The 24,386-nt window shown below is 50.3% G+C and overlaps 2 protein-coding genes and 1 long non-coding RNA gene across 7 annotated transcripts; 2 read left to right on the top strand and 1 right to left on the bottom strand.

Annotated features, from left to right (window-relative positions):
- Positions 287 to 3,092, top strand: LOC106507566. Its single transcript, XM_013988516.2, has 2 exons — positions 287 to 612; positions 1,990 to 3,092. The coding sequence occupies exons 1-2, from the start codon at positions 546 to 548 to the stop codon at positions 2,292 to 2,294; spliced, it is 372 nt and encodes a 123-aa protein (XP_013843970.1). The 5' UTR covers positions 287 to 545; the 3' UTR covers positions 2,295 to 3,092.
- Positions 3,178 to 12,456, bottom strand: LOC106507567. The gene is made up of 3 exons (XR_002344578.1): positions 12,112 to 12,456; positions 10,800 to 11,081; positions 3,178 to 3,288 (listed from the first exon to the last, which is right to left on the bottom strand). It is a non-coding gene; the product is annotated as an uncharacterized LOC106507567 (long non-coding RNA).
- LOC100621778 (dipeptidase 2) lies at positions 13,580 to 19,114 on the top strand. 5 transcript variants are annotated; one of them, XR_001303628.2, is made up of 11 exons: positions 13,580 to 13,742; positions 14,056 to 14,311; positions 14,636 to 14,762; positions 15,076 to 15,205; positions 15,293 to 15,434; positions 15,729 to 15,798; positions 15,905 to 16,081; positions 16,452 to 16,536; positions 17,176 to 17,251; positions 18,461 to 18,652; positions 18,751 to 18,891. XR_001303628.2 is itself a non-coding variant. In XM_003355779.5 (11 exons), exons 1-11 carry the CDS (start codon positions 13,655 to 13,657, stop codon positions 19,006 to 19,008), a joined length of 1,545 nt encoding a protein of 514 aa, XP_003355827.2. In that variant the 5' UTR covers positions 13,586 to 13,654; the 3' UTR covers positions 19,009 to 19,114. The 5 variants fall into 5 exon arrangements, 4 of the variants coding, with proteins under 4 accessions (XP_003355827.2, XP_020949779.1, XP_013843966.1 ...); XM_003355779.5 differs by having other exon boundaries at positions 13,586 to 13,742; positions 18,517 to 18,652; positions 18,751 to 19,114; XM_013988512.1 differs by having other exon boundaries at positions 13,658 to 13,749; positions 18,517 to 18,652; positions 18,751 to 19,114.

The raw sequence follows: 24,386 nt of genomic DNA, 5'->3' as shown, positions 1-24,386 counted from the left end.
GCAGGACAAGATTGAGAATAATGTGTCTTTGCTTTTATTCTTCCAAAATGGAAGGTCTTCCCTCACCTCTCCATGGGTCCAGATCTCACCTGTCCTTCAGGCTCACTGCTAAGGAGCCTTCCCTGAATCCCAGTCTACATAAACCTCTGCCTCTCTGACTTAAGTTTACTGCCATACAACCTAATTCTTCGGTTAATCTTGCCTCTCAAGCCAATCTCAGAAGGTGGGCTTCTCTTGCCCTCCTGTGGCTCCTAGGGCTGTGCTCCCTAGGAAGTGGCTACTAGACTTAGGCAGGGGTGGGGAGGCCCAGGTGTGAGGGGCCAGACAGGGCACCTCTCTGCCTCCACCCTGCTCTCCACAAAACCCTGAGAGCCTGCAGCCTGCCCCTCAAGTCACAGCTTCCTTGTATGACCTCACTGGTAGTGATGACCTCACAGACCTTCTCAGTTTCCATGGCAGTGTAACTACGCAAACGTGCTGCTCTCGGAGAAACCTGCCTACCAGTTCTCCACCAGATTCCTATCCCTTTGCCTACCTGAGAGAGAATGTCTGATCGGATCTTCTATATTCACTCTAACTTGTCCTCTGTCCCCTGGGAGGGCAGCGCAGCAGGTAGGCCAAGCTCAAGCATCTGTACAAGAGGCTTGGTGGACACACAAGCTCACCTGGCTTCTATGTGTTCCCTTTGGGTTCGCCCACCATACACACCTCAGTACTTTCCCTTGGGGAAAGTGGCCTGGGGCACCCTCAGGGACCCACAGTGCTCACAGCTGAAAATAAGTGAAATGTCATCTCTGGAAAGTGTGCAGAAAAGCTCTAATCTTTGTAACTGTAGCCTTCCCCTTTGGGCTACTGGATGCTGTCATTCAGACCCTTTCCTGATTGGCCCCTTAGCAAAAGTCAAGTGCATTTTTGTTGGCAAATGATAAATGGGGTGGTTTGAGGAAGAAGGCCGCTCCTTAACTGCACTTTTAAACCCAGGCAGCTTTGTGCTGTCCTGTAGACATCTACGTGGGTCCCCTCAAGACACATCCCAAACTGAGCTGCTAAGTACTGGGGGAAAGGGTGGTGCCATACTGGTGGGAAGAATGGAAGAACCAAGAGGAGTGATGAAGTGCTAAGGAGCCTGGAAGGCTGAGGAAAGAGTGTCCCAGGAGGTGGGGTTTACGTAAACCTAGACTGGATACCCACATACTGGTTCTGAATCTCATGGTCACTCTGCCTTGTGTTTGGCCTTTTTCTAATCTAGGTAAAAGTATCAGAGGACTAGAGTTCAGTGTGGTTGAAACAGGCAGTATGACTAGGGCCCAGAGGGGTTGCCAAGGTGGGAGGGGCTCTTAACCAATTTATATTAGATTATTTTTTTCTGGAGTTCCCGTCGTGGCTCAGTGGTTAACAAATCTGACTAGGAACCATGAGGTTGCAGGTTCGATCCCTGGACTCGCTCAGCGGGTTAAGGATCTGGCGTTGCCGTGAGCTGTGGTGTAGGTCACAGACACAGCTCAGATCCCGAGTTGCTGTGGCTGTGGTGTAGGCTGGCAGCTACAGCTCCGATTAGACCCCTAGCCTGGGAACCTCCATGTGCCACGGGTGCAGCCCTAGAAAAGACAGAGAGACCAAAAAAAAAAAAAAAAAGATTATTTTTTTCCAAAACTTGAAAGCCTCAGAAGTGACAAACCTTTAGAAATGTTTTCTCTTTTGTGGAAGAGAGAGATGGAGAGGATCCTGATGGCAATTATTTTCTGGTCCTACTATTTTTTCCGGGAATGACAAATAGATTTCCTCATCTACCACAGCCATCAGCTCTAGGAATTGCCTTTGCAGCCAATGTCCCTTCTCTAGGGACTCGTTAGAGGTGATGAAACAAGGCTATGTTTTGGATATAAAGTAGACTAAAGGGTTTCAGCCACAAACTGGGAGAGACATGAGAAAAGGGAGGGTCTGGCAGGAGATGAGCACAGTTCTGATCATTTCTGATTTTCTTTGCAGTAGCAGTGGCTCCCATCTCTCCTCCTACACCTGGTCACTACCATGTCCTCTACCGAGGGTGTGGAGAAACCCAGGTGGGCTGGCATGGAGAGACGTACTGCCTGGTTGGTGGCTACCGGGCCTATGGGGATGCTCCTGTGTCCACCCCAACAAAGGCAGAAGCAGAGAAGCCAGTCCCCAGCCGCGCTCCCAAGAGACGGCGACCTCTGGCAGAATCAGACAAAGACCTAGGTTGTTCCAGCCCCAAAATTCGGCGACTGCAGCATAGTGGCAGGAGAATGACCCCTCAGAAGCTTGCTGGCTGAGCTGCTCTGAAGAGAGGGCCTAAGGCAGTGAATGCCTCTTCCTGCAGTGATCCCCCCACTGCCCACTACCAGAGATTAGAACCTGTGCTGTTCTTCCTGAGCCTTCCTCAGCAAGAGCCTTCTTCCTTCCAAAAGACTGCAAGCAAGGAGCCTCAGAAACTGAGGTTTGAAATGAGAGTCTGCTCTGAACATCCCAGGGCTGAGGCTGGCCTGGAAGAAAACCTGATGTTTCTTCCCCCCAATCCTTAGGAGTCCCTTCGTGGGGAGACAAAAAAAAAAGTCTACCTTCTGTGAGCCAAGGAGGATCCAGGAACAGAGAGAGGGTGCAGAGTGGCCTCAGCAGGGGCCCAGTCTACCTCCTGGGCTCCTTCCCTGAGCTGTTACAAGTGGCCACCAACACAAACCAGGGGGCCCTGGGCTTTTTGAAACTGAAAGAAATTTCAGAAACTGTGGCTACCCAAAGAGTCCCCTGCCTGGGATCTCAGGACCCAGGAAGACTTGCTCCCTGGGGCAAGAACGGGATGGAGTCAAGCAGCACCTGCCCTGCCCCAAGGCTCACAGGCTCCTTCATTCTCAGCCCTTTCTGGCCCCAGATGGGTCCCTTTCCGCTCAATAAAATGTTTCTCTGTAACGGCGTTTGACTTGAAATCCAGCTTGTCCAAGGCCAGGCCCTAAACCTCCCTGTTCCATTTATTGTATATTCTCAAAGGGAGTACGTGGTCCTCTGAGATCTTTTGCCTCTAAAAAGGACTCTTGGGTGCAATTTCTAAGTGGCTCCTGCAACGACGTGTGTGTGTGTGTGTGTGTGTGTGTGTGTGTGTGTGTGTGTGTGTAGAGGAGAGGCAGGGCTGAGAAGATGCTGTTCCGTCTAGCCATTCATCCATCCTCCAAATCTATATTGAGCACCTGTTACATACCAGCCACTGTTGCTAGTTGCTTCGGATATTTCACTGAATGAGATGATCGAAGGCCCTCTCCTCATGGCACCCACAAACTAAAGGAGACAAAGAATATAATTTCATGTAATTATAATTGCTATGAAGAAAAGTAAAGTAAGCTAAGAGGATAAAGTGATGAGGGATTGCTATGTTACCCAAGGTAGTCAAGGGAAGGCTCCTTTGAGGAGGTGACATTTCAGTGGAGATGTGAGGGATTGTGAAGAGCTGAGAGAAGAGCATTCCTATGCTCAACAGGGACCTACCGCGGAGCACAGGGAAATCCATGCAATGTTCTGTGATAACCCGTATGCGAATGGAAATGTGCATAAGTAAGGCTGAATCGCTTTGCTATACAGAACAAATTAACACATTATAAATCAATTACTTCAATAAAATTATTTTTTTTCATAGGCAAGAAATAGATTAATTAAGATAGAGTGCTTGTGAGAGATGCAAGCAGGCAGGCAAGGAGGCTCTGCCTCAGTAAAGTTCTTTTTATTTTATTATTTTTATCTTTTTGCCTTTTCCAGGGCCGCACCCGAGGCATATGGAGGTTCCCAGGCTAGGGGTCCAATCAGAGCTGTAGCCACCAGCCTATGCCAGAGCCACAGCAACACAGGATCCAAGCCACATCTGTGACCTACACCACAGCTCACGGCAACGCTGGCTGGCTCCTTAACCCACTGAGCAAGACCAGGGATCGAACCCAAAACCTCATGGTTCCTAGTTGGGTTCGTTAACCACTGAGCCACAACAGAAACTCCGTGGGAGGGATCTGAGCAGGATAGTGAAGTGATCTGATACAGATCCTAAAAGGACCACTCTGCTGTGTGCCATGGCAGTGAGGTGCTGGCTATTATCAGTAGATTGTCTCCCTCTCAGCAGCTAAGGGAGCAGTTGGTCCAGGAGAGTGGGGCTGGGGGAATATCAGCAGAGAATAAAAAGCACAAAGTTTGGGCCCGCGTCCCAGGCCCACCTGCCTCATCAGCCCGTAACAGAAGGGGTCCTGTCAGCAGCTCTTAGCCCCCAGGCCCAGGTGAAGACATCCATCCTCTGGACACCACACTTGTCCTTAGGGGCCATATCAGCAAGACTGTTGCTCCTCACCCTGACACACACCCTCAAGGCTAGGACAGGTCCTGCTAACTTAAGAAGTTTTCTGAAGTTCCCATGTGGCTCAGCAGGCTAAATATCCAGAGTTGTCACTGCAGTGGCTCAGTACAGGTTCGATCTCTTGTCTGGGAACTTCCTCAGTGCCTCCATGGCTCCCAGAAAATTCCCACTGTGAGTCTCAGTTAACCCACAAAAGACAGCTAATACCTCTTCCTGCAGTGACCTGCACTGCCCAACACTGGAAATTAGAAGCTTGATGAATCTCCGATACTCGGTGTGACCGAGGTAGACTCATGGTTACGCTGGAGTCAGAGAGACTGGCAATTTCCAAGCACGAGGCAAGCAGACTCACCGGGGTTCGTAGGGAAATGAGAGACCCCCAACACCCACACCAGTCCTACTGAATACATTGTTAGGGTGAAGCCTGGAAATCTGCGTTTTTAAAAGCTTCCCATAACTACCAGCTTTAGGGAATGCAAGGGATGGAGCAACGTGTGAAATGACACCATGAGATACAGTCAGCAAATTCCTAAACACAGAAGACTCTAAAGGACAAAGGACATGTTTTTTCAGCAAATAAACTGCAAGGAATAAAAATAAGAGGAGGAGTCCCTGCTGTGGCTCTGTGGGTTAAGGATCTGGCATCGTCATCGCCATGGCTCTGGTCAAAGCTGTAGTATGGGTTCAATCTCTGGCCCAGGAACCTCCACTGAAGGTGAGGCCAAAAAAACAAACAAACAAAAAGAAATTAAGCAATCAGATTTGAACCTGGTAGAAAATCTATGATATTAAGGAAGCATTGTTGACTTTTTAGGTGCCATAATAGTGTGATGGTGAAGTGATCTGTATTTATTCATATGTAGGAATACTGGACATATAACATTATATTAGTTTCAGGTGTACAATATAATGATTTGCTATCTGTATATATTGCAAAATGATCACCACGATAATTCTAGTTAATATCTATCACCATGTATGGTTACAAATTTTTTTTTCTCATGATGAGAAATTTTTTTTTTTTCGCTTTTTAGGGCCACACCTGAAGCATATGGAAGTTCTCAGGCTAGGGGTCAAATCGGAGCTTCAGCTGGTGGCCTACACCACAGCCACAACAGCACAGGATCTGAGCTGTGCCTGCAACCTACACCACAGCTCAGGGCAACGCTAGATTCTTAACACACTGAGCGGGGCCAGGGATTGAAACTGAATCCTCATGGATACTAGTTGGGTTCATTACCGCTGAGCCATGACAGGAACTTCTTGTGATGAGAACTTCTAAGATTTACTCTCTTAGGAATTCCCGCTGTGGCTGGGCAGTAACAAACCCTTCTAGTATCCAGGAGGACACACGTTGGATCCCTGGCCCTGCTCAGTGGGTTAAGAATCCAGTGGTGCAGTGAGCTGTGGTGTAGGTCCCAGATGCAACTTGGATTGGAGTTGCTGTGGCTGTGGTGAAGGCCGGCAGCTGCAGCTCCAATTGGACCCCTAGCCTGGGAACTTCCATATGCCATAGGTGCAGCCCTAAAAAGCAAAAAAGAAAAGAAAATAAAAGAACTACCACATGATCTAGCAATAAAAAAAAAAAAAGGCCATAAAAAGAAGGAAGTCTTGTCATTTTTGACAATATGGATGGACCTTGAGGGCATTATGCTAGGTGAAATAAGTCAGTGAGAGAAAGACAAAGACCGCATGATCTCCTTTATACGTGGAATTAAAAAAACAACTTATGGACACAGAGAACAGTTCGGTGGTTGCCAGAGTTGGGGTTGGGAGGCTACAGGTGGATGGGTGAAATAGGTGAAGGGGGTCAAAAGGTACAAACTTCCAGTTATAAAATAAGTGATGGGGATGTAATGTACAGAGTGGTGGCTAGAGTTAATGATACTGTATTACATAGTTGAAAGTTGCAAAGAGAGTAAATCTTTTTTTTTTTCTTTTCCATTATGGTTTGTTACAGGGTATTGAATATAGTTCTTTGTCCTATAAAGTAGGACTTTGTTGTTTATCCATTCTATATAGTTTGCATCTATTAATTCCAAACTCCCAATCCATTACCCCCTAACCTGGGCAACCACAAGTCTGTTCTCTACATCTATGAGTCTGTTTCTGTTTAGTAGATAAGTTCTTTTGTGTCATATTTTATTTTATTTAGTTATTTTTTGTCATTTGTTTTAGGGCTTACCCACTGAGCAAGGCCAGGGACGGAACCCATAACCTCATGGTTCCTAGTCGGATTCGTTAACCACTGCGCCACGACGGGAACTCCGGATCTTTTAGACTATAGTTTTCTCTGGATATATGCCCAGGAGTTGGATGGCAGGATCATATGATAACCCCATTTTTTAATTTTTTGAGGAAATCTCTGTACTGTTTTCCATAGTGACTGCACCAATTTACATTCCCACCCAGTTTAGGAGGGTTCCTTTTTTTTGGCTGCTCCAAGGCATGTGGATTTCCCCAGCCTGGGCTCAGATCCAAGCCCCACTTGCAAACTAAACTGCAGCTGCAACAACGCTGGAGCCTTAACCCACTGTGCTGGGCTGGGGATCGAACCTGTGTCCAGGGCACCACTGATACCGTTGCACCACAGCAGGAACTCCTAGGAGTCAAATCAGAACTGCAGCTGCCAGCCTACACCACAGCCACAGCAATGTGGGATCCAAACTGCATCTTTGACCTACACCACAGCTCAAGGCAACCCTGGATCCTTAACCCGCTGAGCACAACCGGAGTTCCCAGTAGTTCTATTTTTAGTAGTTCTCCAAAATATTTTCCATAGTGATTGCACCAATTTACATTCCCACCAACAGTATGCAAGGGTTCCCTTTTTGTCACATCCTTGCCAACACTTATTTCTTGTTTCTTTGACAATAAGCATTCTAAAAGGTATGAGGTGACAATTGATTATAGCTTTGATCTGCATTTCCCCAATGATTAATTATGTTAAGCACATTTTCAGGCACCTACTGGCAGTCTGTACATCTTCTTTGTTGGTGGTGGTGGTGTTTTTTGGCCAGGCCCGTGGCATGCAGAAGTTCCAGGGCCAAGGATCAAACCCATGCGACAGCAGCAACTAAGTCCCAGCAGTGACAATCCCAGATCCTTAACCTGCTGTGCCACAAGAGTACTCCAATGATCCAAGTTTTTAAAAAAGAGCTTTTGTCTTTTAGAGATGCAATTTTAAATATGGATGAAATAAATGCCTGGTTTATTTTTAAATATTCTATAGAAGTGGATGGGTAAGGTATAAATGAAACAAGAGGAGCCATTAGTTGATAACTGTTGAAGCTGGGCAATGGGTGCACAGGGGTTCAGTATACTCTTCCCTCTACTTTTTTGTATGTTTGAAAAATTCCCCTAATAGGTTAAAAGAAGTAAAAATGAAAGCTTCTCAGGCACAGCCTAATGTTCGGCCAGATTTGAAATAGTGAGGGCTTCACAGGGTAAACTAGTTTATGCAACCCTGGATCCTGGAAGCCATGCAGAGGGCAGTCTGCCCATATAACAGCAGGAAGCAGGGAGGACGTCATGGCAGGGTGTGCTGTGTACAGAGTGGTGTGCAGAGGACAGGCCTGAGAGGTGAGCAGGCTAGGTTGAGCAAAGAAAAAGCAAGTCTGAACTTGAGGCTAAATGAGAAATTGTATCTGTTATGGAGCAAGCATTCACTTGCTCAGGGCTGGCTCCCAGCACCTGGGGCCCCCGCAGCCCACTCCTCTGTGTGATAGATAACCAGAGACTTGTCCAGTCCCTTCATGGCACACCCCAGCAAAGAGCCAGCACAAGAAGGTGATCAGTAGAGAATTTTTTTTTTTTTTGTCTTTTTGCTATTTCTTGGGCCGCTCCTGCGGCATATGGAGGTCCCAGGCTAGGGGTCGAATCAGAGCTGTAGCTGCCGGCCTGCCCCAGAGCCACAGCAACGCGGGATCCAAGCTGTGCCTTCGACCTACACCACAGCTCATGGCAACGCCGGATCGTCAACCCACTGAGCAAGGGCAGGAACCGAACCCGCAACCTCATGGTTCCTAGTCGGTTTCTTTAACCACTGCGCCACGACGGGAACTCCGAGAATTATTTTTTTTTTAAGGGCCACACCTGTGGCATATGGAAGTTCCCAGGCTAGGGGTCCGATCGGAGCTACAGCTGCCAGCCTACCCCACAGCCACAGCAACGTAGTATCCGAGCCACATCTGCAACTTACACCACAGCTCACAGGAACGCCAGATCCTCAACCCACTGAGCGAGGCCAGGGATGGAACCTGCATCCTCACGGATACTTGTCAGATTCATTCACCGCTGAGCCACGACAGGAGCTCCCAGTAAGGGATATCTGGATAAACAGGTGGGTGTAAGAGGTTCTCCTGGAGAGAGGCAACAGCTGGAAGGTGAGAAGGAATCAGCTGGAAGGAATCCTGCCTGACTTGCCAGGGGGGAACCACTGTGACTGTGTGCCTGCCCAGCAGCTGGTCTCCCCATATTCCTCTTCTCAGCCAGGTTTTAAGAAGGGTTCTGTCCCAGGGCCAGTGGGCTACTCTCTCTGCCACTGTTGGCTTCCCCAGATGCCTGCCTTATATCCCTCCTCACTGAAGACAGAGCCAACCCTGGGAGCCTGGCTGTAGCGGACAGGAGGTGAGGGGCCACTACAGAAGCAGACAGGGCTGACATTACCAAGCAGCTGGCAGCCATTCTCCAGAGTCTGTCCCCACGGGGCTTCAAACACCCACAGAACAAGCCAAAAGAGACAAAGACCCTAGAGTTCCTGTTGTGGCTTAGCGGTTACAAACCCAACTAGTATCCATGAGGACATGGGTTCAATCCCTGGCCTCGCTCACTGGGTTAAGGATACGGCATATCTGTGAGCTGTGGTGTAGGTTGCAGACACGGCTTGGATCCTGCATTGCTGTGGCTGTGGTGTAGTCTGGCAGCTGTGGCTCCAATTTGACCCCTAGCCTGGGAACTTCCATATGCCTCAGGTGCAGTCCAAAAAAGACAAAAAAAAAAAAAAAGAGAGAGAGAGAGAGAGAGAGAAAGAGAGAGAGAGAGCAAGAGACAAAGACCCTGCTTGAATGAGTCTGGCCTGGAGTTCCAGAGAGCCCCAGATAACAGAAGGCTAAATATATTTTTCTTCCATAAAATCTCAGCCCCATTGTCCTCACAAGCTGTCCCAAATCCAGGAATTCCACCACCCAGCATTCCAGATTTGGGTTCAGGAAAGTCCCCTGACAAAGGGGTACAGAGGTTAAAGAAAAGGCACTCATCAGCTGGGCAGCTGCTTTGAACTGGTGTGGTCATAGAGGGAGAACAGAATTAGAGAAAGCAGGGCTCAAAAAATCTGGGGATACAGGAATCTTAGTTTCAGACCCCAGCTCCACTTGCCAGCTTTTGGTTAAGAAAGTTAAGTTCATCTAACCAAACTTCAATTTTCTCACTTAGAAAATGAAGCTGGTAACTTATGGTTACCAAAGGGGAAAGGGGTAAATTAGCAATTTGGGATTAATATATACACACCACTATACATAAAACAGATATAACCCAACAAGGACCTACTATAGAGCACAGGGAAGACTATTCAATATTTTATAATAACCTAAAAGGGAAAAGAATCCTAAAAAGAAAAAGAAATACATATAACCATCACTTTGCTCTACACCTGAAATTAACACAACTTTGTAAATCAACTATACCTCAATTTTAAAAAAGAAAGGAGGAGTTCCCGTCGTGGCGCAGTGGTTAACGAATCCGACTGGGAACCATGAGGTTGCGGGTTCGGTCCCTGCACTTGCTCAGTGGGTTAAGGATCTGGCGTTGCCGTGAGCTGTGGTGTAGGTTGCAGACGCGGCTCGGATCCCATGTTGCTGTGGCTCTGGTGTAGGCCGGTGGCTACAGCTCCAATTAGACCCCTAGCCTGAGAACCTCCATATGTCGCGGGAGCAGCCCAAAGCAATGGCAAAAAGACTAAAAAATAAAAAATAAATTAAAAAAAAAAAAGGAGTTCTCTTGTGGCATAACAGTTTAAGGATGCAGCACTGTCACTGTTGTGGCTCAGGATGCTGCGGTGATGTGGGTTTAAACTCTGGCCCAGGAGTTCCCATCGTGGCACAGTGGTTAATGAATCCGACTAGGAACCATGAGGTCGCGGGTTCGGTCCCTGTCCTTGCTCAGTGGGTTAGCGATCCGGCATTTCCGTGAGCTGTGGTGTAGGTTGCAGACGCGGCTCAGATCCCACGTGGCTGTGGCTCTGGGGCAGGCCGGCAGCTACAGCTCTGATTCGACCCCTAGCCTGGGAACCTCCATATGCCGCGAGAGCGGCCCGAGAAATGGCAAAAAGACAAAAAATAAAATAAAATAAACTCTGGCCCCGGAGTTTCCACATGCCACAGGCATGGCCAAGAAAGAAAGAAGGAAGGAATGGGGGTGGGAAGGGAAGGAGGAAATGAGACTGGTAAAACCCTACCGTGCAGGCCACTGTAAAGACTGATATGCTACTAAGGGCTAGCATAGCTCCGGGCACACAGAAACTTTGGCTTCTCTGATGTGTCATCACTGTTGTCACAGCTCCTTGTTCTATGAAGGGAGGGAAGGCAGCAGCCTCCTGAGCACCCAGTCAGCTCGCTTTTCAATGAATGCTGGTTGAGCGCTTGCTGTCTGGAGGTGTGGTGCCACATGCTGGAATACGGTGGTCGTGGCCTCACGGAGTTCTCTTGCCAGCTTCAGCAGGGGCAACCACTTTAGATCGCTGTGGGAGGCAGAGGAAGGAGGAGATGTTCCAGCAAAACCTGAACCTGAGCAATCAGAGGTTCACCCATATCCCTGTTTTTATCGAGGATAAGTCACCAAAGAGGGTTTGCATTTGGCAGAGTTCTCCAAGGTACGCTCAACCCTTCCTGGTGGCAAGAGTTCCTGTGCTGACCCAGTGCTACTATTTGGAGGGCGAGGGCCAGTGTGGACCAAGGCATTAGGCAGCCTGGCTGGAATGGCCAGAATTTAGAGGGCCAAGAAGTTTGTGCTATTTGTTGAGACTAGAAAAGCAAATGAGAGCAGACTCCCCAGGATGGGAAAGCCAAATAAAGGAATTTCTATCCACCCTAAGAGCAACGGGAAGCCACAGAAAAACCTTAGGTTGAAGGATGACACCAGATTTTTCGGAGAGAAATAGGTATGGCTGCTCTGTGGAGAATAAACTGGAGGCAGGGAGACCAGGAGGAGGTGAGAGATGAAAATACCTTGTTCTGTAAAAGAGGGAGTGGGCATGGAGAGGAGACACACCTGGGAGATGTTTGGAGGGTGAAGCAGCAGGACTTGAAATTGCCCTGAAAGGGGGGGAGGTGTGGGCAGAGAGTAGGTGACATTCAAGTTAGCTCTGGAGCCAGGACCTGGGCTTCCATGCCTCCACCATTTCCACTTCTGCCCACTGCCAGCAGCATCTGGAAAACTTTTATCATAGTCTCAACCCCTAAACTGTCCTGGTGTTCTGGTCTGTCCACTGATACTGGGGGCTCCTAGGGGACAAGACTTCGCTCATGTGCTTGTTTCCACCTGCCCAGGGCAGGACACAGAGATGTCTGTGGGTGAGGTTAAGGAGAGACCACCCTGTTGGTTAACACATACTTGCCACTTGTAGGATCTGGATATGTCCGTGTTTCTGTGATCAGCTTTGTATGATCACCTCAAGGCCACGGCCAGCAGTGCCCACCTGTTTAAGGACCGAAGGTGAATGTTATAGAAGATTTACTGTCTGGTTGATCTTGTATAGCGACGGTACTTACCTTCTCTAGCTCAACACAGCCTGTCTGGAGCTCCTGGGAGTTTCTGTAGTGTAGTGGTTGTCACGTTCACCACGCACTTCCCGGGGGGCTCTCTAGAGTGGAACAGACAAACTGTTTATCCCCTAAAATTACATTTTTGGTCTGGAAGCAGCATATCCAAGAGTTTCTCCTCTCTCTCCCCCCAGCTGCAAGAGTGACTATGGGGGCTGCTGACCAGCAAGGGGGCAGCTGGGGAGGGAAGGGATCAAGGTCCGAGTTAGGTGTCCAAGACAGCCGGGGCACCAATACACCCTGCTGTTCTCTGAAGCAGAGCTGGAAAGGACGCACGCTCTGCAGTGGGGCTGCCAAGAGAATCCTCCAGCTGCAGTGAGCAGGACACAGACTCACCTCCACCACAGCGCTGCTAGTTTGCCCTTCCTCCTGGCCTGCAGGCACTGGGCCACACCAAATGCAGGATCCCTCAGCTACACACAAGCTGGGACCCTTCCACTCCTGGGGAGCTCAGGACCTCTAGTCCCCCTGGAAGAGTTTTACTCATTTCCTTTTTAGGGCAATTTCTAGGGTCTCCAGGGCTCAGACTGAGGTCACTACCACTGCACTGCTCATTCCTGCCACCTGAAAAAGGTTCCAAAGGTGGAAGAGTTCTAGGGGGTGCCAAGGACTAGAGTAGAACCTTGAGGCTGAAGATAAAGGAGTCTGGGTACAGTCCCTGAAGCATCTCAGTGGTGGAGCTTCTTTGGGAAGGCACATCCTCGGTGTACATGTGTGCCTGGGGGTGGAGTGAGGGAGCTGTTCCTAGAGGAGGCAGCTAGGGCGAAGGCCTGAGGCTGAAAGTGGGGAATGGGGTGGGACCTCTGAGCAAGGATAGGAACTTGGCCCTTGAGGTTTCTGGGAGAGCTAGAGCCACAAGGAGCACGAGAAAAGGCCAGTTTGGCTGCAGATCCCACCTCCCAGGTCTTTCCTCGGGACTTATACTTCCTCAGGAAGCCCCTGCCTTCCACACTGAGGTAGGAGGGATCCTGGCCAACAGGTCAGCCAGCAGCTGTGGGAGAAAGGGTGCTGGAATGGAGGCTCTGATGCCATGGAAATGACTGCATTTCCTTCCCCTCAAATAACCAACTGTCTGGATTCCTGCTTTGTTGAGTAAAAGCGTCCTTGACTCTCCCCAGATGGTTGCTCAGATCACATCACAAAAGTCTCTCGATTCAGGCCCTGGGGAGGTGTAGCAACTCCTGAGGGAGCTCCTTCCTGAGGCTGACTGCGGAAGATGGGGGAGGGGAGCCCCTGACAGTTCCATTACTGACTGAAGTCCCCACGGGATTGTCGTGCAGGCAGGAGAGTCAAGTAGAGGGAGAAAGGTGGGGGCAGAGGGCCCCTTCCTGAATCCAGCATCCACAAGGTTAACTCTGGATTTCCAGAAACTATCTCCTCCCCCACACCCACCCCACGTTGCCCAGCACCAGGAATCCTGGAGACCACAGCACTGTGGCCATAGAGACACTCGCACGCAGCCCTCCGGGTGGGCGGGGCAGGCTGCCGGCAGATGGGGACAAGATGTGCTCTGGGAAGGCCTGGGGCTGAAGGCCACTCTCTGAGAGAAGCACCCCAGACTCTCTCTCTTGGAGAGCAAGGTTAGAGGTAGGGGGAGAGCAACCTGGGGCGGGTCCCTGGCGCGGTGCGGGGTGGGAAGAGGAGCAGTGGCAGAGGGAACCTGCGAAGGGACGCGAATGGGCTCTCGGAGGCCAGCTTGGCCCCTTCTCAACAGGGGGCAGGAGGGCGGTGCCGCCCCCTGGCGGACGTGCTTGAGGGATTGCGGCTCTCCTCGCGCCTGGACGTGGGTGCGGGAGGGAGGTCTTGGGACAAGGTGCGCTCTCCTTCCGCTCGAGGCTGCGCCCCTGGGTAGCCTGTGGGGATCGGCGGAACCCCATCGTCCGTCCTTCCCAGGCTCTGGAGACCCGCCCTTGCCCGCTTGCCCGGCCCCGCGCAGCATGCGGCCCAGGGGCCTCCAAGGTCCCCGCGAGCTCCGCCAGCGGCCTCTGCTGCATCTGCTGCTCCTGCTGTGGCTGCTGCTGCGGCCAGTAACCCGCGCCCAGACGGCGCCGGGCGCCCCGAGCGCCCCCACCGCGCCGGGAACCCCCAGGGCCCCAAGTCTGCCAGAGCGTGCGCGGGCCCTGATGCGGGACTTCCCGCTCGTGGACGGGTGCGTAGGGCGATGCGGTGGCTGGTGGGGCCCTGGCCGTTCCCTGAGCGGGGAAGGACACCCAGAGCAGGCAGAGCTACTGAGGAGGCTCCCTCACACCACCCCTGGATGTCCTCTCCCATCATCCATGGGTGCCCTTTCCCTCCTCTGTCACCCCCGCCCCTGGTGGGAACCCCTTGCCCAAGCATCAGTTGGTCTTAGTGTGACCAGCTGTGTGAGAGTCAGAGATGGGGGAGCCTGGGACAGCCCAGGCCAGGCAACGAACGTGTTCTGCCTGATACTAAAGGCAAAGGAGCCCAACCATTTGCCTTGACCTCCCTCCAGCCACAACGACATGCCCCTGGTCGTGAGGCAGTTTTACCACAACCGGCTACAGGATGTTAATCTGCGCAATTTCAGCCACGGCCACACCAACTTGGACCGGCTTAGAGATGGTCTCGTGGGTGCCCAGGTACCAAAGGGACACACACGTTGCCACCATGGCTGCTGGGGAATGTGGGGGATCGTGGGGGCCTCAGAGACAACAAGTTAGTCACATGGGAACTCAGTTTCAATGATGAACCTAGAAAGTGCCATGATATGGATGCTGGGGGCTACCGGGGTCATGCCGAGCCAACCTATGGCCATCCAAGTACCACAGAATGAACAACACATTACCTATGACTTCTGGGCACAGTGAGTGCTGTGCTAGCTGTGGAGGCTACGAGAAACCCAAGGAATTCCACAGCAAGCCCTGCCCAAACCAACCCCTGGCCTTCTCCCAGTTCTGGTCAGCCTACGTCCCATGCCAGACCCAGGAACGAGATGCTGTGCGCCTCACCCTGGAGCAAATTGACCTCATCCGCCGCATGTGTGCCTCCTATTCTGAGCTGGAGCTTGTGACCTCCGTTAAAGGTAGACAGACTGGTGGTGGTAGGTGTTAGGGACTTGATTAAGCTACACTTGTCTCTGAAAATGATCCTCTGACCTACCTGCCCCCAGCTCTGAACAGTACCCAGAAGCTGGCTTGCCTCATTGGAGTAGAGGGTGGTCACTCACTGGACAGTAGCCTCTCCGTCTTGCGTACCTTCTATGTGTTGGGTGTGCGCTACCTGACACTCACCCACACCTGCAACACACCCTGGTGAGCACAGGGAAGATGGTATGGGCCCAGTGCGGCAGAGATCGCCCAAGATCACGCTGGGACCCACACTCGAGCTTTACCCCTGGGATCCGCCCTGGAGTCAGGAGGGGAGTGGGGCTTTGCAGAACAAGACTGGATCCCCAGAAGGGCCCTCCCACTGCCAGGCATAGCCAAGTCTGGGTCCCTGCTCTTGCTCCAGGGAGTGCAGGTGCAGAGGGTCTCAGTGGACCTTCTATCTAGGCTCTAGTAGCAAGCCACAGCCACTAGTCAAACTACCTCCTGGCCATCCTGCAGGGCTGAGAGCTCGGCTAAAGGCATCCACCTCTTCCACAGCAACGTCAGCGGGCTGACCAGCTTTGGTGAGGTGAGGACCCTGGTTCCATACCCTGCCCCACATGAATGTACATGCCCTGCCTGTTCCCTACAGATAAATGCAGCCCTGATGCCCTCTCCCCAACCTGTCCCTGCAGAAGGTGGTGGCAGAAATGAACCGCCTGGGCATGATGGTAGACTTGTCCCATGTCTCAGACGCTGTGGCCCGGCGAGCCCTAGAAGTGTCACAGGCACCTGTGATCTTCTCCCACTCAGCTGCCCGGGGTGTGTGTGAGAACGCTCGGAATGTTCCTGATGATATCCTACAGCTTCTGGTGAGAGAATGCCCTGGCTCTCAAACCTAAAGCAAGAGGTTCAAACCGGAAGCCCTTGAACCTCATCCTCTACTCCCTCAATCTCATCAAATCCCAGGCGGAACATCTGTCTCCCAAACCCGAAATCCACAGCCCCTGAATTCTTGAGCCCTAGGTAGGGTTCTAGGCGGTAAATATTTCTATAAACCTGCAACCCCAAGACCAAGACACCAGCCAGACCAGGGCTGAGGCTCCACCATTCACACAAACTAAGACGTCTCCTCTGACCTCAGAGCCAGGGCTGAATACTTCCTCAAGGGAGTGGAGAAAGTGAAAAGGCAGGTGATTGTGCTGGGGGTCAAGCTGAGTGTCCATTTTTCCACCCCTGCAGAAGAAGAATGGTGGCATCGTGATGGTGTCCTTGTCCGTGGGGGTGGTACAGTGCAACTTGTTAGCCAACGTGTCTACTGTGGCAGGTAAGCCCCACCCTGGGCTCTCTGAACAGCTCTGATTTGGACATGAAGATGGATGCAGATTTGAGGAGGACCCCAGAACAGCCTCAGTGGTTTGATCCATGTGTTGGCAATAGGCAAAGCTCCCCCAAACCCAACAACGGACAGCACACAGCACCTTGCTGCCATGTGCAACTGGAGCTGCAGAATCGAAACTGATACTGATGGGTATGAGAGAGGCAGTCAGACATAGGGCCCAGGTGCCACCCATCTGCGCCTCTGCAGGGGGCTCCTAAGGTGCCTGGCCCTGCCTCTGGCCAAGGGACTGGGCAGCTCCTTGAGGATCTGGGGTCTTTGTCCGTTGTACTCTTGGCCCTCTCTCATCCTCCACATCCATGAGAAGGAGACTGGGAGGCAGGGTGACTCTCGGAAAGGAAATGCCCCGACAGGTCGCTCTGGGGTCTACTTCAAATCTGAAGCCAAGACCAGCTGGGATGACTTCAGGCCAAACCTCAGGGCCCTCAAGTTGGCACTCCAGGTGCCAGGCCATGAAGGAATTGGCCTATGTGGCCCACAGGCTGTAATAAGGGGAATCAATGGAGGCCAGTCCCCACCCCCACCTCTGCCCTGGAAGCCCCACACTGCTTGCCTTCCATCCTTCAGATCACTTCGACCACATCAGGGCAGTCATTGGATCCAAGTTCATCGGGATTGGTGGAGATTATGATGGGGCTGGCCGGTGAGTGCTTCCCTGTGGCTTGACTTGGGCTGGTTGTGGAGCAGTGGGGTTTTCACAGCCCCCATGGCCACCAAACTGTGGTCCTCATGCATGGCCTTGACAACAGCTTCAAGTCTTCTGGAACAAATGGCATCTTCCCTCTCCCAGGGACCGTTTCCTGGGCTCTCCTGTTTGTTTTTTAGCCCACTGGCCCTACTCTAGGTCATCATATTTGGCTAATCCACCAGATAGAGCTCATCTGCCCAGCATCTGCACCCATCTGGTGCCAGCAGACCCACAGCCTCTGAGCAGACTCTTAGCAAGATCTGGTATGGGCCGACCATCTTCTCTGCCTGCAGTTGGGTCTGTGTATGCAGAGGGTCAACCTAGTTCTTAAACAGCTTCTGTTTGTTGGAGTTCCCCTCGTGGCACAGTGGTTAACGAATCTGACTAGGAACCATGAGGTTGCAGGTTCAATCCCTGGCCTTGCTCAGTGGGTTAAGGATCCAGCGTGAGCTGCAGTGTAGGTCGCAGACGAGGCTCGGATCTGGCGTGGCTATGGCTCTGGCATAGGCTGGCGACTACAGCTCCGATTAGACCCTTAGCCTGGGAACCTCCATGTGCCGTGGGAATGGCCCTAGAAAAGACAAAAAAAACCCAAACAAACAGGAGTTCCCATCGTGGCGCAGTGGTTAACGAATCCGACTAGGAACCATGAGGTTGTGGGTTCGGTCCCTGGCCTTGCTCAGTGGGTTAACGATCCGGCGTTGCCGTGAGCTGTGGTGTAGGTTGCAGACGCGGCTCGGATCCCGAGTTGCTGTGGCTCTGGCGTAGGCCGGTGGCTACAGCTCTGATTCAACCCCTAGCCTGGGAACCTCCATATGCCGCGGGAGCGGCCCAAGAAATAGCAACAACAACAACAACAAAAAGACAAAAGACAAAAAAAAGACAAAAAAAAAAAAAAAAAAAAACAACAACAACAAAAAAAACGTTTCTCTTTGTTTTGTAAATGGAAGGAAAATTTGCCTTCAGTATAAAGTATAGATCTTAATAGTACAATTCAGTGAGTTTTGATGAATATTCTAAGGAGCTTCTGGGGCCTCCTTCTGAAGGATAAAGAGCAGGGGTAAATCATTTACTCTCTCCAGGTTTCCATTTCCCATATCTGACCGCTGACCAGGGCTGGGGTTCAGTGAATCCTAGACACATAGGGCTTTGGTTCTGACCCAGGACCAAGGAACAGGTCTGCAGCCCAATAGCTGGCTGGCTGGCTGGCGGCCACACAGGTTCCCACAGGGGCTGGAGGATGTGTCCACATACCCGGTACTGATAGAGGAGCTGCTGAGCCGTGGCTGGAGTGAGGAAGAGCTCTGGGGTGTCCTTCGAGGAAACCTGCTGCGGGTCTTCCAACAGGTGGAACAGGTATGCTGGGCTGGGCAAATGTGTAGCTCTGGGGTCTAAGCAGGTATACTGGGGAGAGGGTTCTGTGGGAGCCACTACCCACCAACTGCCACCACCAGGTACAGGAAGAAAGCAAGGGGCAGAGTCCTTTGGAGGATGAGTTCCCGGATGAGCAGCTGGGCAGCTCTTGCCGTTCCATCCTCCCGCGTCTGCATCAGAGGCAGAATCTGGCTCCAGACCAGAAACTAACCAAGACTCCTATGAGTAGGAAATCCATTTTGCCACCTAAGTGGCCATTCTCAAAATCTTCACCCCACATGGCCCCAGGCTTCACAGTTATTACTGCCTTCCCAATCATCATTCTGTGGCTCTGGTGATTCACTTAATCCTGCCAGATGTCACTTTGGCACCACAGACATCCCACAACCTTCCCTCACATGCAAGCACAAACATTTCCTGAAAATAAATGTTTTAGAAATGGAATCACCATGTGTATCCTTCTCTGGGGTGGGGTCTTGTGGTGCAGGCTCCCAATATTGGTGTTTGCTGGGGGACCTTTCAGTTCAGCCACAAGATCCTCAAGGAAGACCTGTTGGCAGTGGCCTGAGGAAAGCCAGGTAGTTTGGCTCAGCACTGGAAGAAGACCATGGGTGGCTCTGGCTGCAGGAAGGTGGACCTTACTCGGGGTTCCCCCCAAGTAGCTCCTGACCCACTGACCACCACCTGGGGATCTTTCAGGGAATTCTGGTTCAGACTCCCAAGAAGAGAACCTGCCTAGATCACAAATGATCTTTGTTCCTATTTGGACAGAGCCCAGAATGTCAGGCTACTTAATGGGCCATGGACCTCCAATGGCATCACTGCTTTGGATGTGGACCCACCCTCTCCCCTGCTTCTTAGGGACTACTTCTCTCTGGGCACCTCAGGCTACTTAAGACAATCACCCCATCTTCCCCCGGTCCAGTTTGTCTTTTTTTAGGGCTGCACCTATGGCATATGGAGGTTCCCAAGCTAGGGGGTCAAATCAGAGCTGTAGCTGCTGGTCTACGCCACAGCCACAGCAATGCCAGATCCAGTCTGTGTCTGTGACCTACACCACAGCTCACAGCAACACCAGATCCTTAACCCACTGAGTGAGGCCAGGGATAGAACCTGCGTCCTCGTGGATACTAGTCAGATTTGTTTCTGCTGAACCACCATGGGAAGTCTCCCCAGTTCATTCATGATAACCATGACTGCACTAATAACAGCCAAAATTGAATTAATACATTGAGTTAATGAGAGCTAATAATAATAATGTGATAATAAATAATTATTTAATAAAAATAATAGTTCATATTAAAAATCTACACATATGCCATGACTGAGCAATTCCATCCCAAGCATATATCCAAGAGGAATGCATACATATGCTCCCCAAAAGGCATAGGAAAAAACATTCATAGCAGCACTGTTCACAGTAATGCCAAATGCATTTCCAAGTCAAACTTCAAGGAGCCAAAGACAAAATATTATCTTAAAGGCTGCCATATTAAAACAAATTCCATTAACTGGTTAAATTAAAGTGACAACTGAATTTTCAACAGAAATAATGGAAATTTGTACACAGTGGAGTACCTTTAACCTGATGAATGAAAGTAAATATTAATGTTGAATTCTGTGAACAGTAAAAATATTCTTCAAAAATGAATAAAAGTAGGAGTTCTCTTGTGGCACAGGGGGTTAAGGATCTGACACTGTCACTGCAGTGGTTTGGGTCACTACCATGGTTTGGGAACAATCCCTGGCCCAGGAACTTAAACATGCCGCAGGCGTGGCCAAAAAAACAAGAAAAAATTTAAGAAAAGTAGAGGAGTTCCCTGGTGATCTAGTGATTAGGACTCAGTGCTTTCACCACTATAGCCTGGGTTCAATCCCTGGTTTGGGAACTAAGAACTCATCACAAACCACTGCACATAGTGGCCAAAAAAAAAGAAGAAGCAAAGTAAACACATTTTCAGCCCAACAGAAGTAGAGGGAGAGAGGAATTCCCTGGCAGTACAGTGGGTTAAGAAGCCGGCATTGCTGCGGCTGTGGTGTTGGTCCGCAGCTGCAGCTCTGATTTGACCCCTAGTCTGGGAACCTCCATATGCCACAGGTGAGGCCCTTAAATTTTTTTTAATTTTATTTTTTAATTTTTTGTCTTTTTTTTAGGGCTGCACCTGTGGCATATGGAGGTTCCCAGGGGTTGAATTGGAGCTACAGCTGCCAGCCTACACCACAGCCACAGCAACGCCGGATCCTTAACCCACTGAGTGAGGCCAGGGATCGAACCTGCAACCTCACGGTTCCTAGTCAGATTCGTTTCCACTCCACCACGATGGGAACTCCGATTTTTTTTTTTATAATTTCATTCCAAATCCTTCCAAGCTGAGCTGATCAGCTCAGGGTCCATTTGGGAGAAAACTGGAAGAGGTGGAGGTTACTATGAGTTAGAAGCTTAGAGAGGGCCTTACGTTGGTTGCTGGGGCTCAGACCTCTGAGGATGGGGCTCTGCTCAGTAAGGAGGTTCTGAGTGAGCGTGACGGGGCGACTCTACAATGGCCAGAAGAAATTGGAACTTGCAGCCAACTGCCACTGCTGGAGCAACACTGGCAGGAAGAGAAAAAACAAAAACAAGGAGTTCCCGTCGTGGCGCAGAGGTTAACGTATCCGACTAGGAACCATGAGGTTGCAGGTTCAGTCCCTGCCCTTGCTCAGTGGGTTAAGGATCCGGCGTTGCCGTGAGCTGTGGTGTAGGTCGCAGACGCAGCTCGGATCCCGCGTTGCTGTGGCTCTGGCGTAGGCTGGCAGCTACAGCTCCGATTAGACCCCTAGCCTGGGAACCTCCATATGCCACGGGAGCAGCCCAGGAAATGGCAAAAAGACAAAAAGACAAAAAAAAAAAAAAAAAAAAAGAAATGAGAGAGACAATCCCCTTTTCTTCCCGTCTTCCCATTTCCTTTTCTCTGGTGACTCCCATTGGCAGAATGTAATAGGAAGCCAGCTAGGCAGCTAGGAAATGTGGTTTCAAGAGTTCAAGGCCAGAGTTCCCATCGTGGTACAGCAGAAACGAATCCGACTAGGAACCATGAAGTTGTGTGTTCGATACCTGGCCTCACTCAGTGGGTTAAGGTGTAGTGAGTTAAATGAGCTGTGGTGTAGGTCGCAGATGTGGCTCGGATCCAATGCTGCTGTGCCTGTGGTATATGCTGGCAGCTGTAGCTCCAATTGGACCAGCCTGGGAATATCCATGTGCCTCCGGTTTGGCCCCAAAAAGAAAAAAAAGAGTTCAAGGTGAGGGGAGCATCCATCATGTTCCCAACGACGTGGCTCAGTGGAAACGAATCTGACTAGCATCCATGTGGACACAGGTTCAATCCTTGGCCTCTCTCAGTGGGTTAAAGATCCAGCACTGCTGTGGTTGTGGCTGTGGTATAGGCCAGCAGCTACAGCTCTGATTTGACCCCTCGCCTGGGAATCTCCATATGCTGCAGGTGAGCGGCCCTAAAAAGACCAAAACAAAAACAAAAACAAAAAAAACAAAAACACAAACACAGAAGGCTGAATCTGGAGTTCAGAGACAATTGCTTAATAACCAGAATTTTCAGAGGCATGATTCACTCCTTCCTTTCGGTGTGTTCTTTTGTGTTCGAACTCATCAGGTTCTCCCTTACTCTTAGTGGACCCTGGATACTAATCTCCATTTCATTAGCCCCACAAAACCCCTAGTTGGAAGAAATAGCCCAAAGGCCTGGCCCAACTCTGGGTATCCACCCTCCCTGGATCCTCAACAAATAATTTTTCAATATCTTATTGACTCCCTGATGCCTTCAGGAAAATCGTCTTTATATTTGGCCCAACCTTTCTAGTTATTGTCAGAAGGAATGTAACTTTGATTTACTTAGTCAACCAAAACCAGACATTTGAAGTTGTTTATGCATTGATTTGATAACCTTTTAAAATTAACTATAAATGTGCTCGCTTTTTTTTTTTTCTTTCTTTTTAGGGCCACACCTGCAGCATATGGAAGTTTCCAGGCTAGGGGGTTGAATCAGAGTTGCAGCTGCCAGACTACACCACAGCTACGACAATGCCAGATCCGAGCCACATCTGTGACCTATACTGCAGCTTGTGGCAACGCCAGATCCTTAACCCACTGAGCAGGGCCAGGGATCGAACCCACTAGTCGAGTTCTTAACCCCCGAGCCACAAAAGGAACTCCTCTCCTTTCACCTAAAACTAATATAGGAAACAAATGTATGTGAAAAGCTGCACTTTTGATAAACTATTAGAAAAGTCATCATTCATTATATTGTTTAACATCGCTTAAAAGAAGTCCTTCATGGCAGGTTGGCTCAGATGTATGAGAGACCAGAACATAAACAAATATTCCCCTACACAACTTACCTTCATCCCTCCTGAGCTGAGGAAGGTAAGCTGGAGACATCTGGGGAAGACTGTGCCTTAACCCCAAGGCATGAGAAAGAGGTAGCAATGTACAGAGGGCAGTGGTTACCAGAGGCCAAGGTCCTTCGGACACCCAAAGGGGAGGCCCAATTATCAGAGAGCCCAGAAGGGAGAACAGGAGACAGAGGCAGATGCAAAAGAGAGGACACCCAGACTATACTTCAGTCTGTGTGGTTGGTCCCTCTCAGTCTGCTGGGAACTGATCTAGGCTCGAGACGCTCAAATGCCACCCAAATGCAGTTCTGAGGTCACGTCCCCCAAACCACGACTTTTTCTGCAGAAAACAATGAATTATACTGGCCAGGCCAGCCTGGAAACCAACTTGTCTTCAAGGAAGATTTCTGCCCCAGGTAAAGTCATGTGTCAGACTAAAGCCTCAGGCTCTTAGCACCAAGGGCACTAACCCAACCTTGTCTCTCTACTCTGTGCCTTGGAGTATCTCTTCCAGCTTCTCCCCCTGCAGCACAATCGTCCGGCTCAAATGATTGTGGGCTGGCCAATCTAGGATACTGTCTCCACTCTCCTGCTGGATTCAAGCCCCATCCTTTCAAGGCTCAGCTGCTGTTCTAGTGCCTCCATTTCACTCTTACCATCATGGCCAGCCCTCTCCAGCACTGCCTTAGACTACCCTCAGCAGGATGACCACATTACAGAAAAAGATGGGACATAATTAACCAGAGAGGAGTTCCCACTGTGGTGCAATACAATTTGCAGCATCTCTGGAACACTGGGGCAGTTAGATCCCCTGGCCAGCACAGTGGATTAAGGATCTGGTATTGCCACAGCTGCGGTATAGGTCGAAACTGCAGCTGAGATCTGATCCCTGACCTGGGAACTCCATATGTGGCAGGACAGCGAAAAAAGAAAAAAAAGAAGTTGGCCAGGGAGTTGGTAACCCCCTTTCCAAGACAGCTACTGCTAACTAAGGTTTAGTATGTGTATTTCTCTAAGAGTTTTTTTTCCCCCGCACATATTAACATATGTACAGAAACAAATTTCAATATGAGATGCTAAAACAAAATGGTCTTCTATAGAGTTCCCGTGGTGACTCAGCAGAAACTAATCTGACTAGTGTCCATGAGGAAGCAGGTTTGATCCCTGGCCTCACTCAGTGGGTTAAGGATCTGGTGTTGCCCTGAGCTGCGGTGTAGGTCACAGACTCAGCTCAGATTCCGTGTTGCTATGGCTGTGGTGTAGGCCAACAGTTACAGCTCTGATTGGACCCCTACCCTAGGAACCTCCATATGCTGTGGGTGCCGCCCTAAAA

The sequence above is a fragment of the Sus scrofa genome, chromosome 6 (genome assembly GCF_000003025.6).
Source record: "Sus scrofa isolate TJ Tabasco breed Duroc chromosome 6, Sscrofa11.1, whole genome shotgun sequence".
NCBI classification, from domain to species: Eukaryota; Metazoa; Chordata; class Mammalia; order Artiodactyla; family Suidae; genus Sus; species Sus scrofa.
Note: the sequence above shows the minus strand (reverse complement) of the source record. Positions and strands in the feature narration are given on the sequence as shown.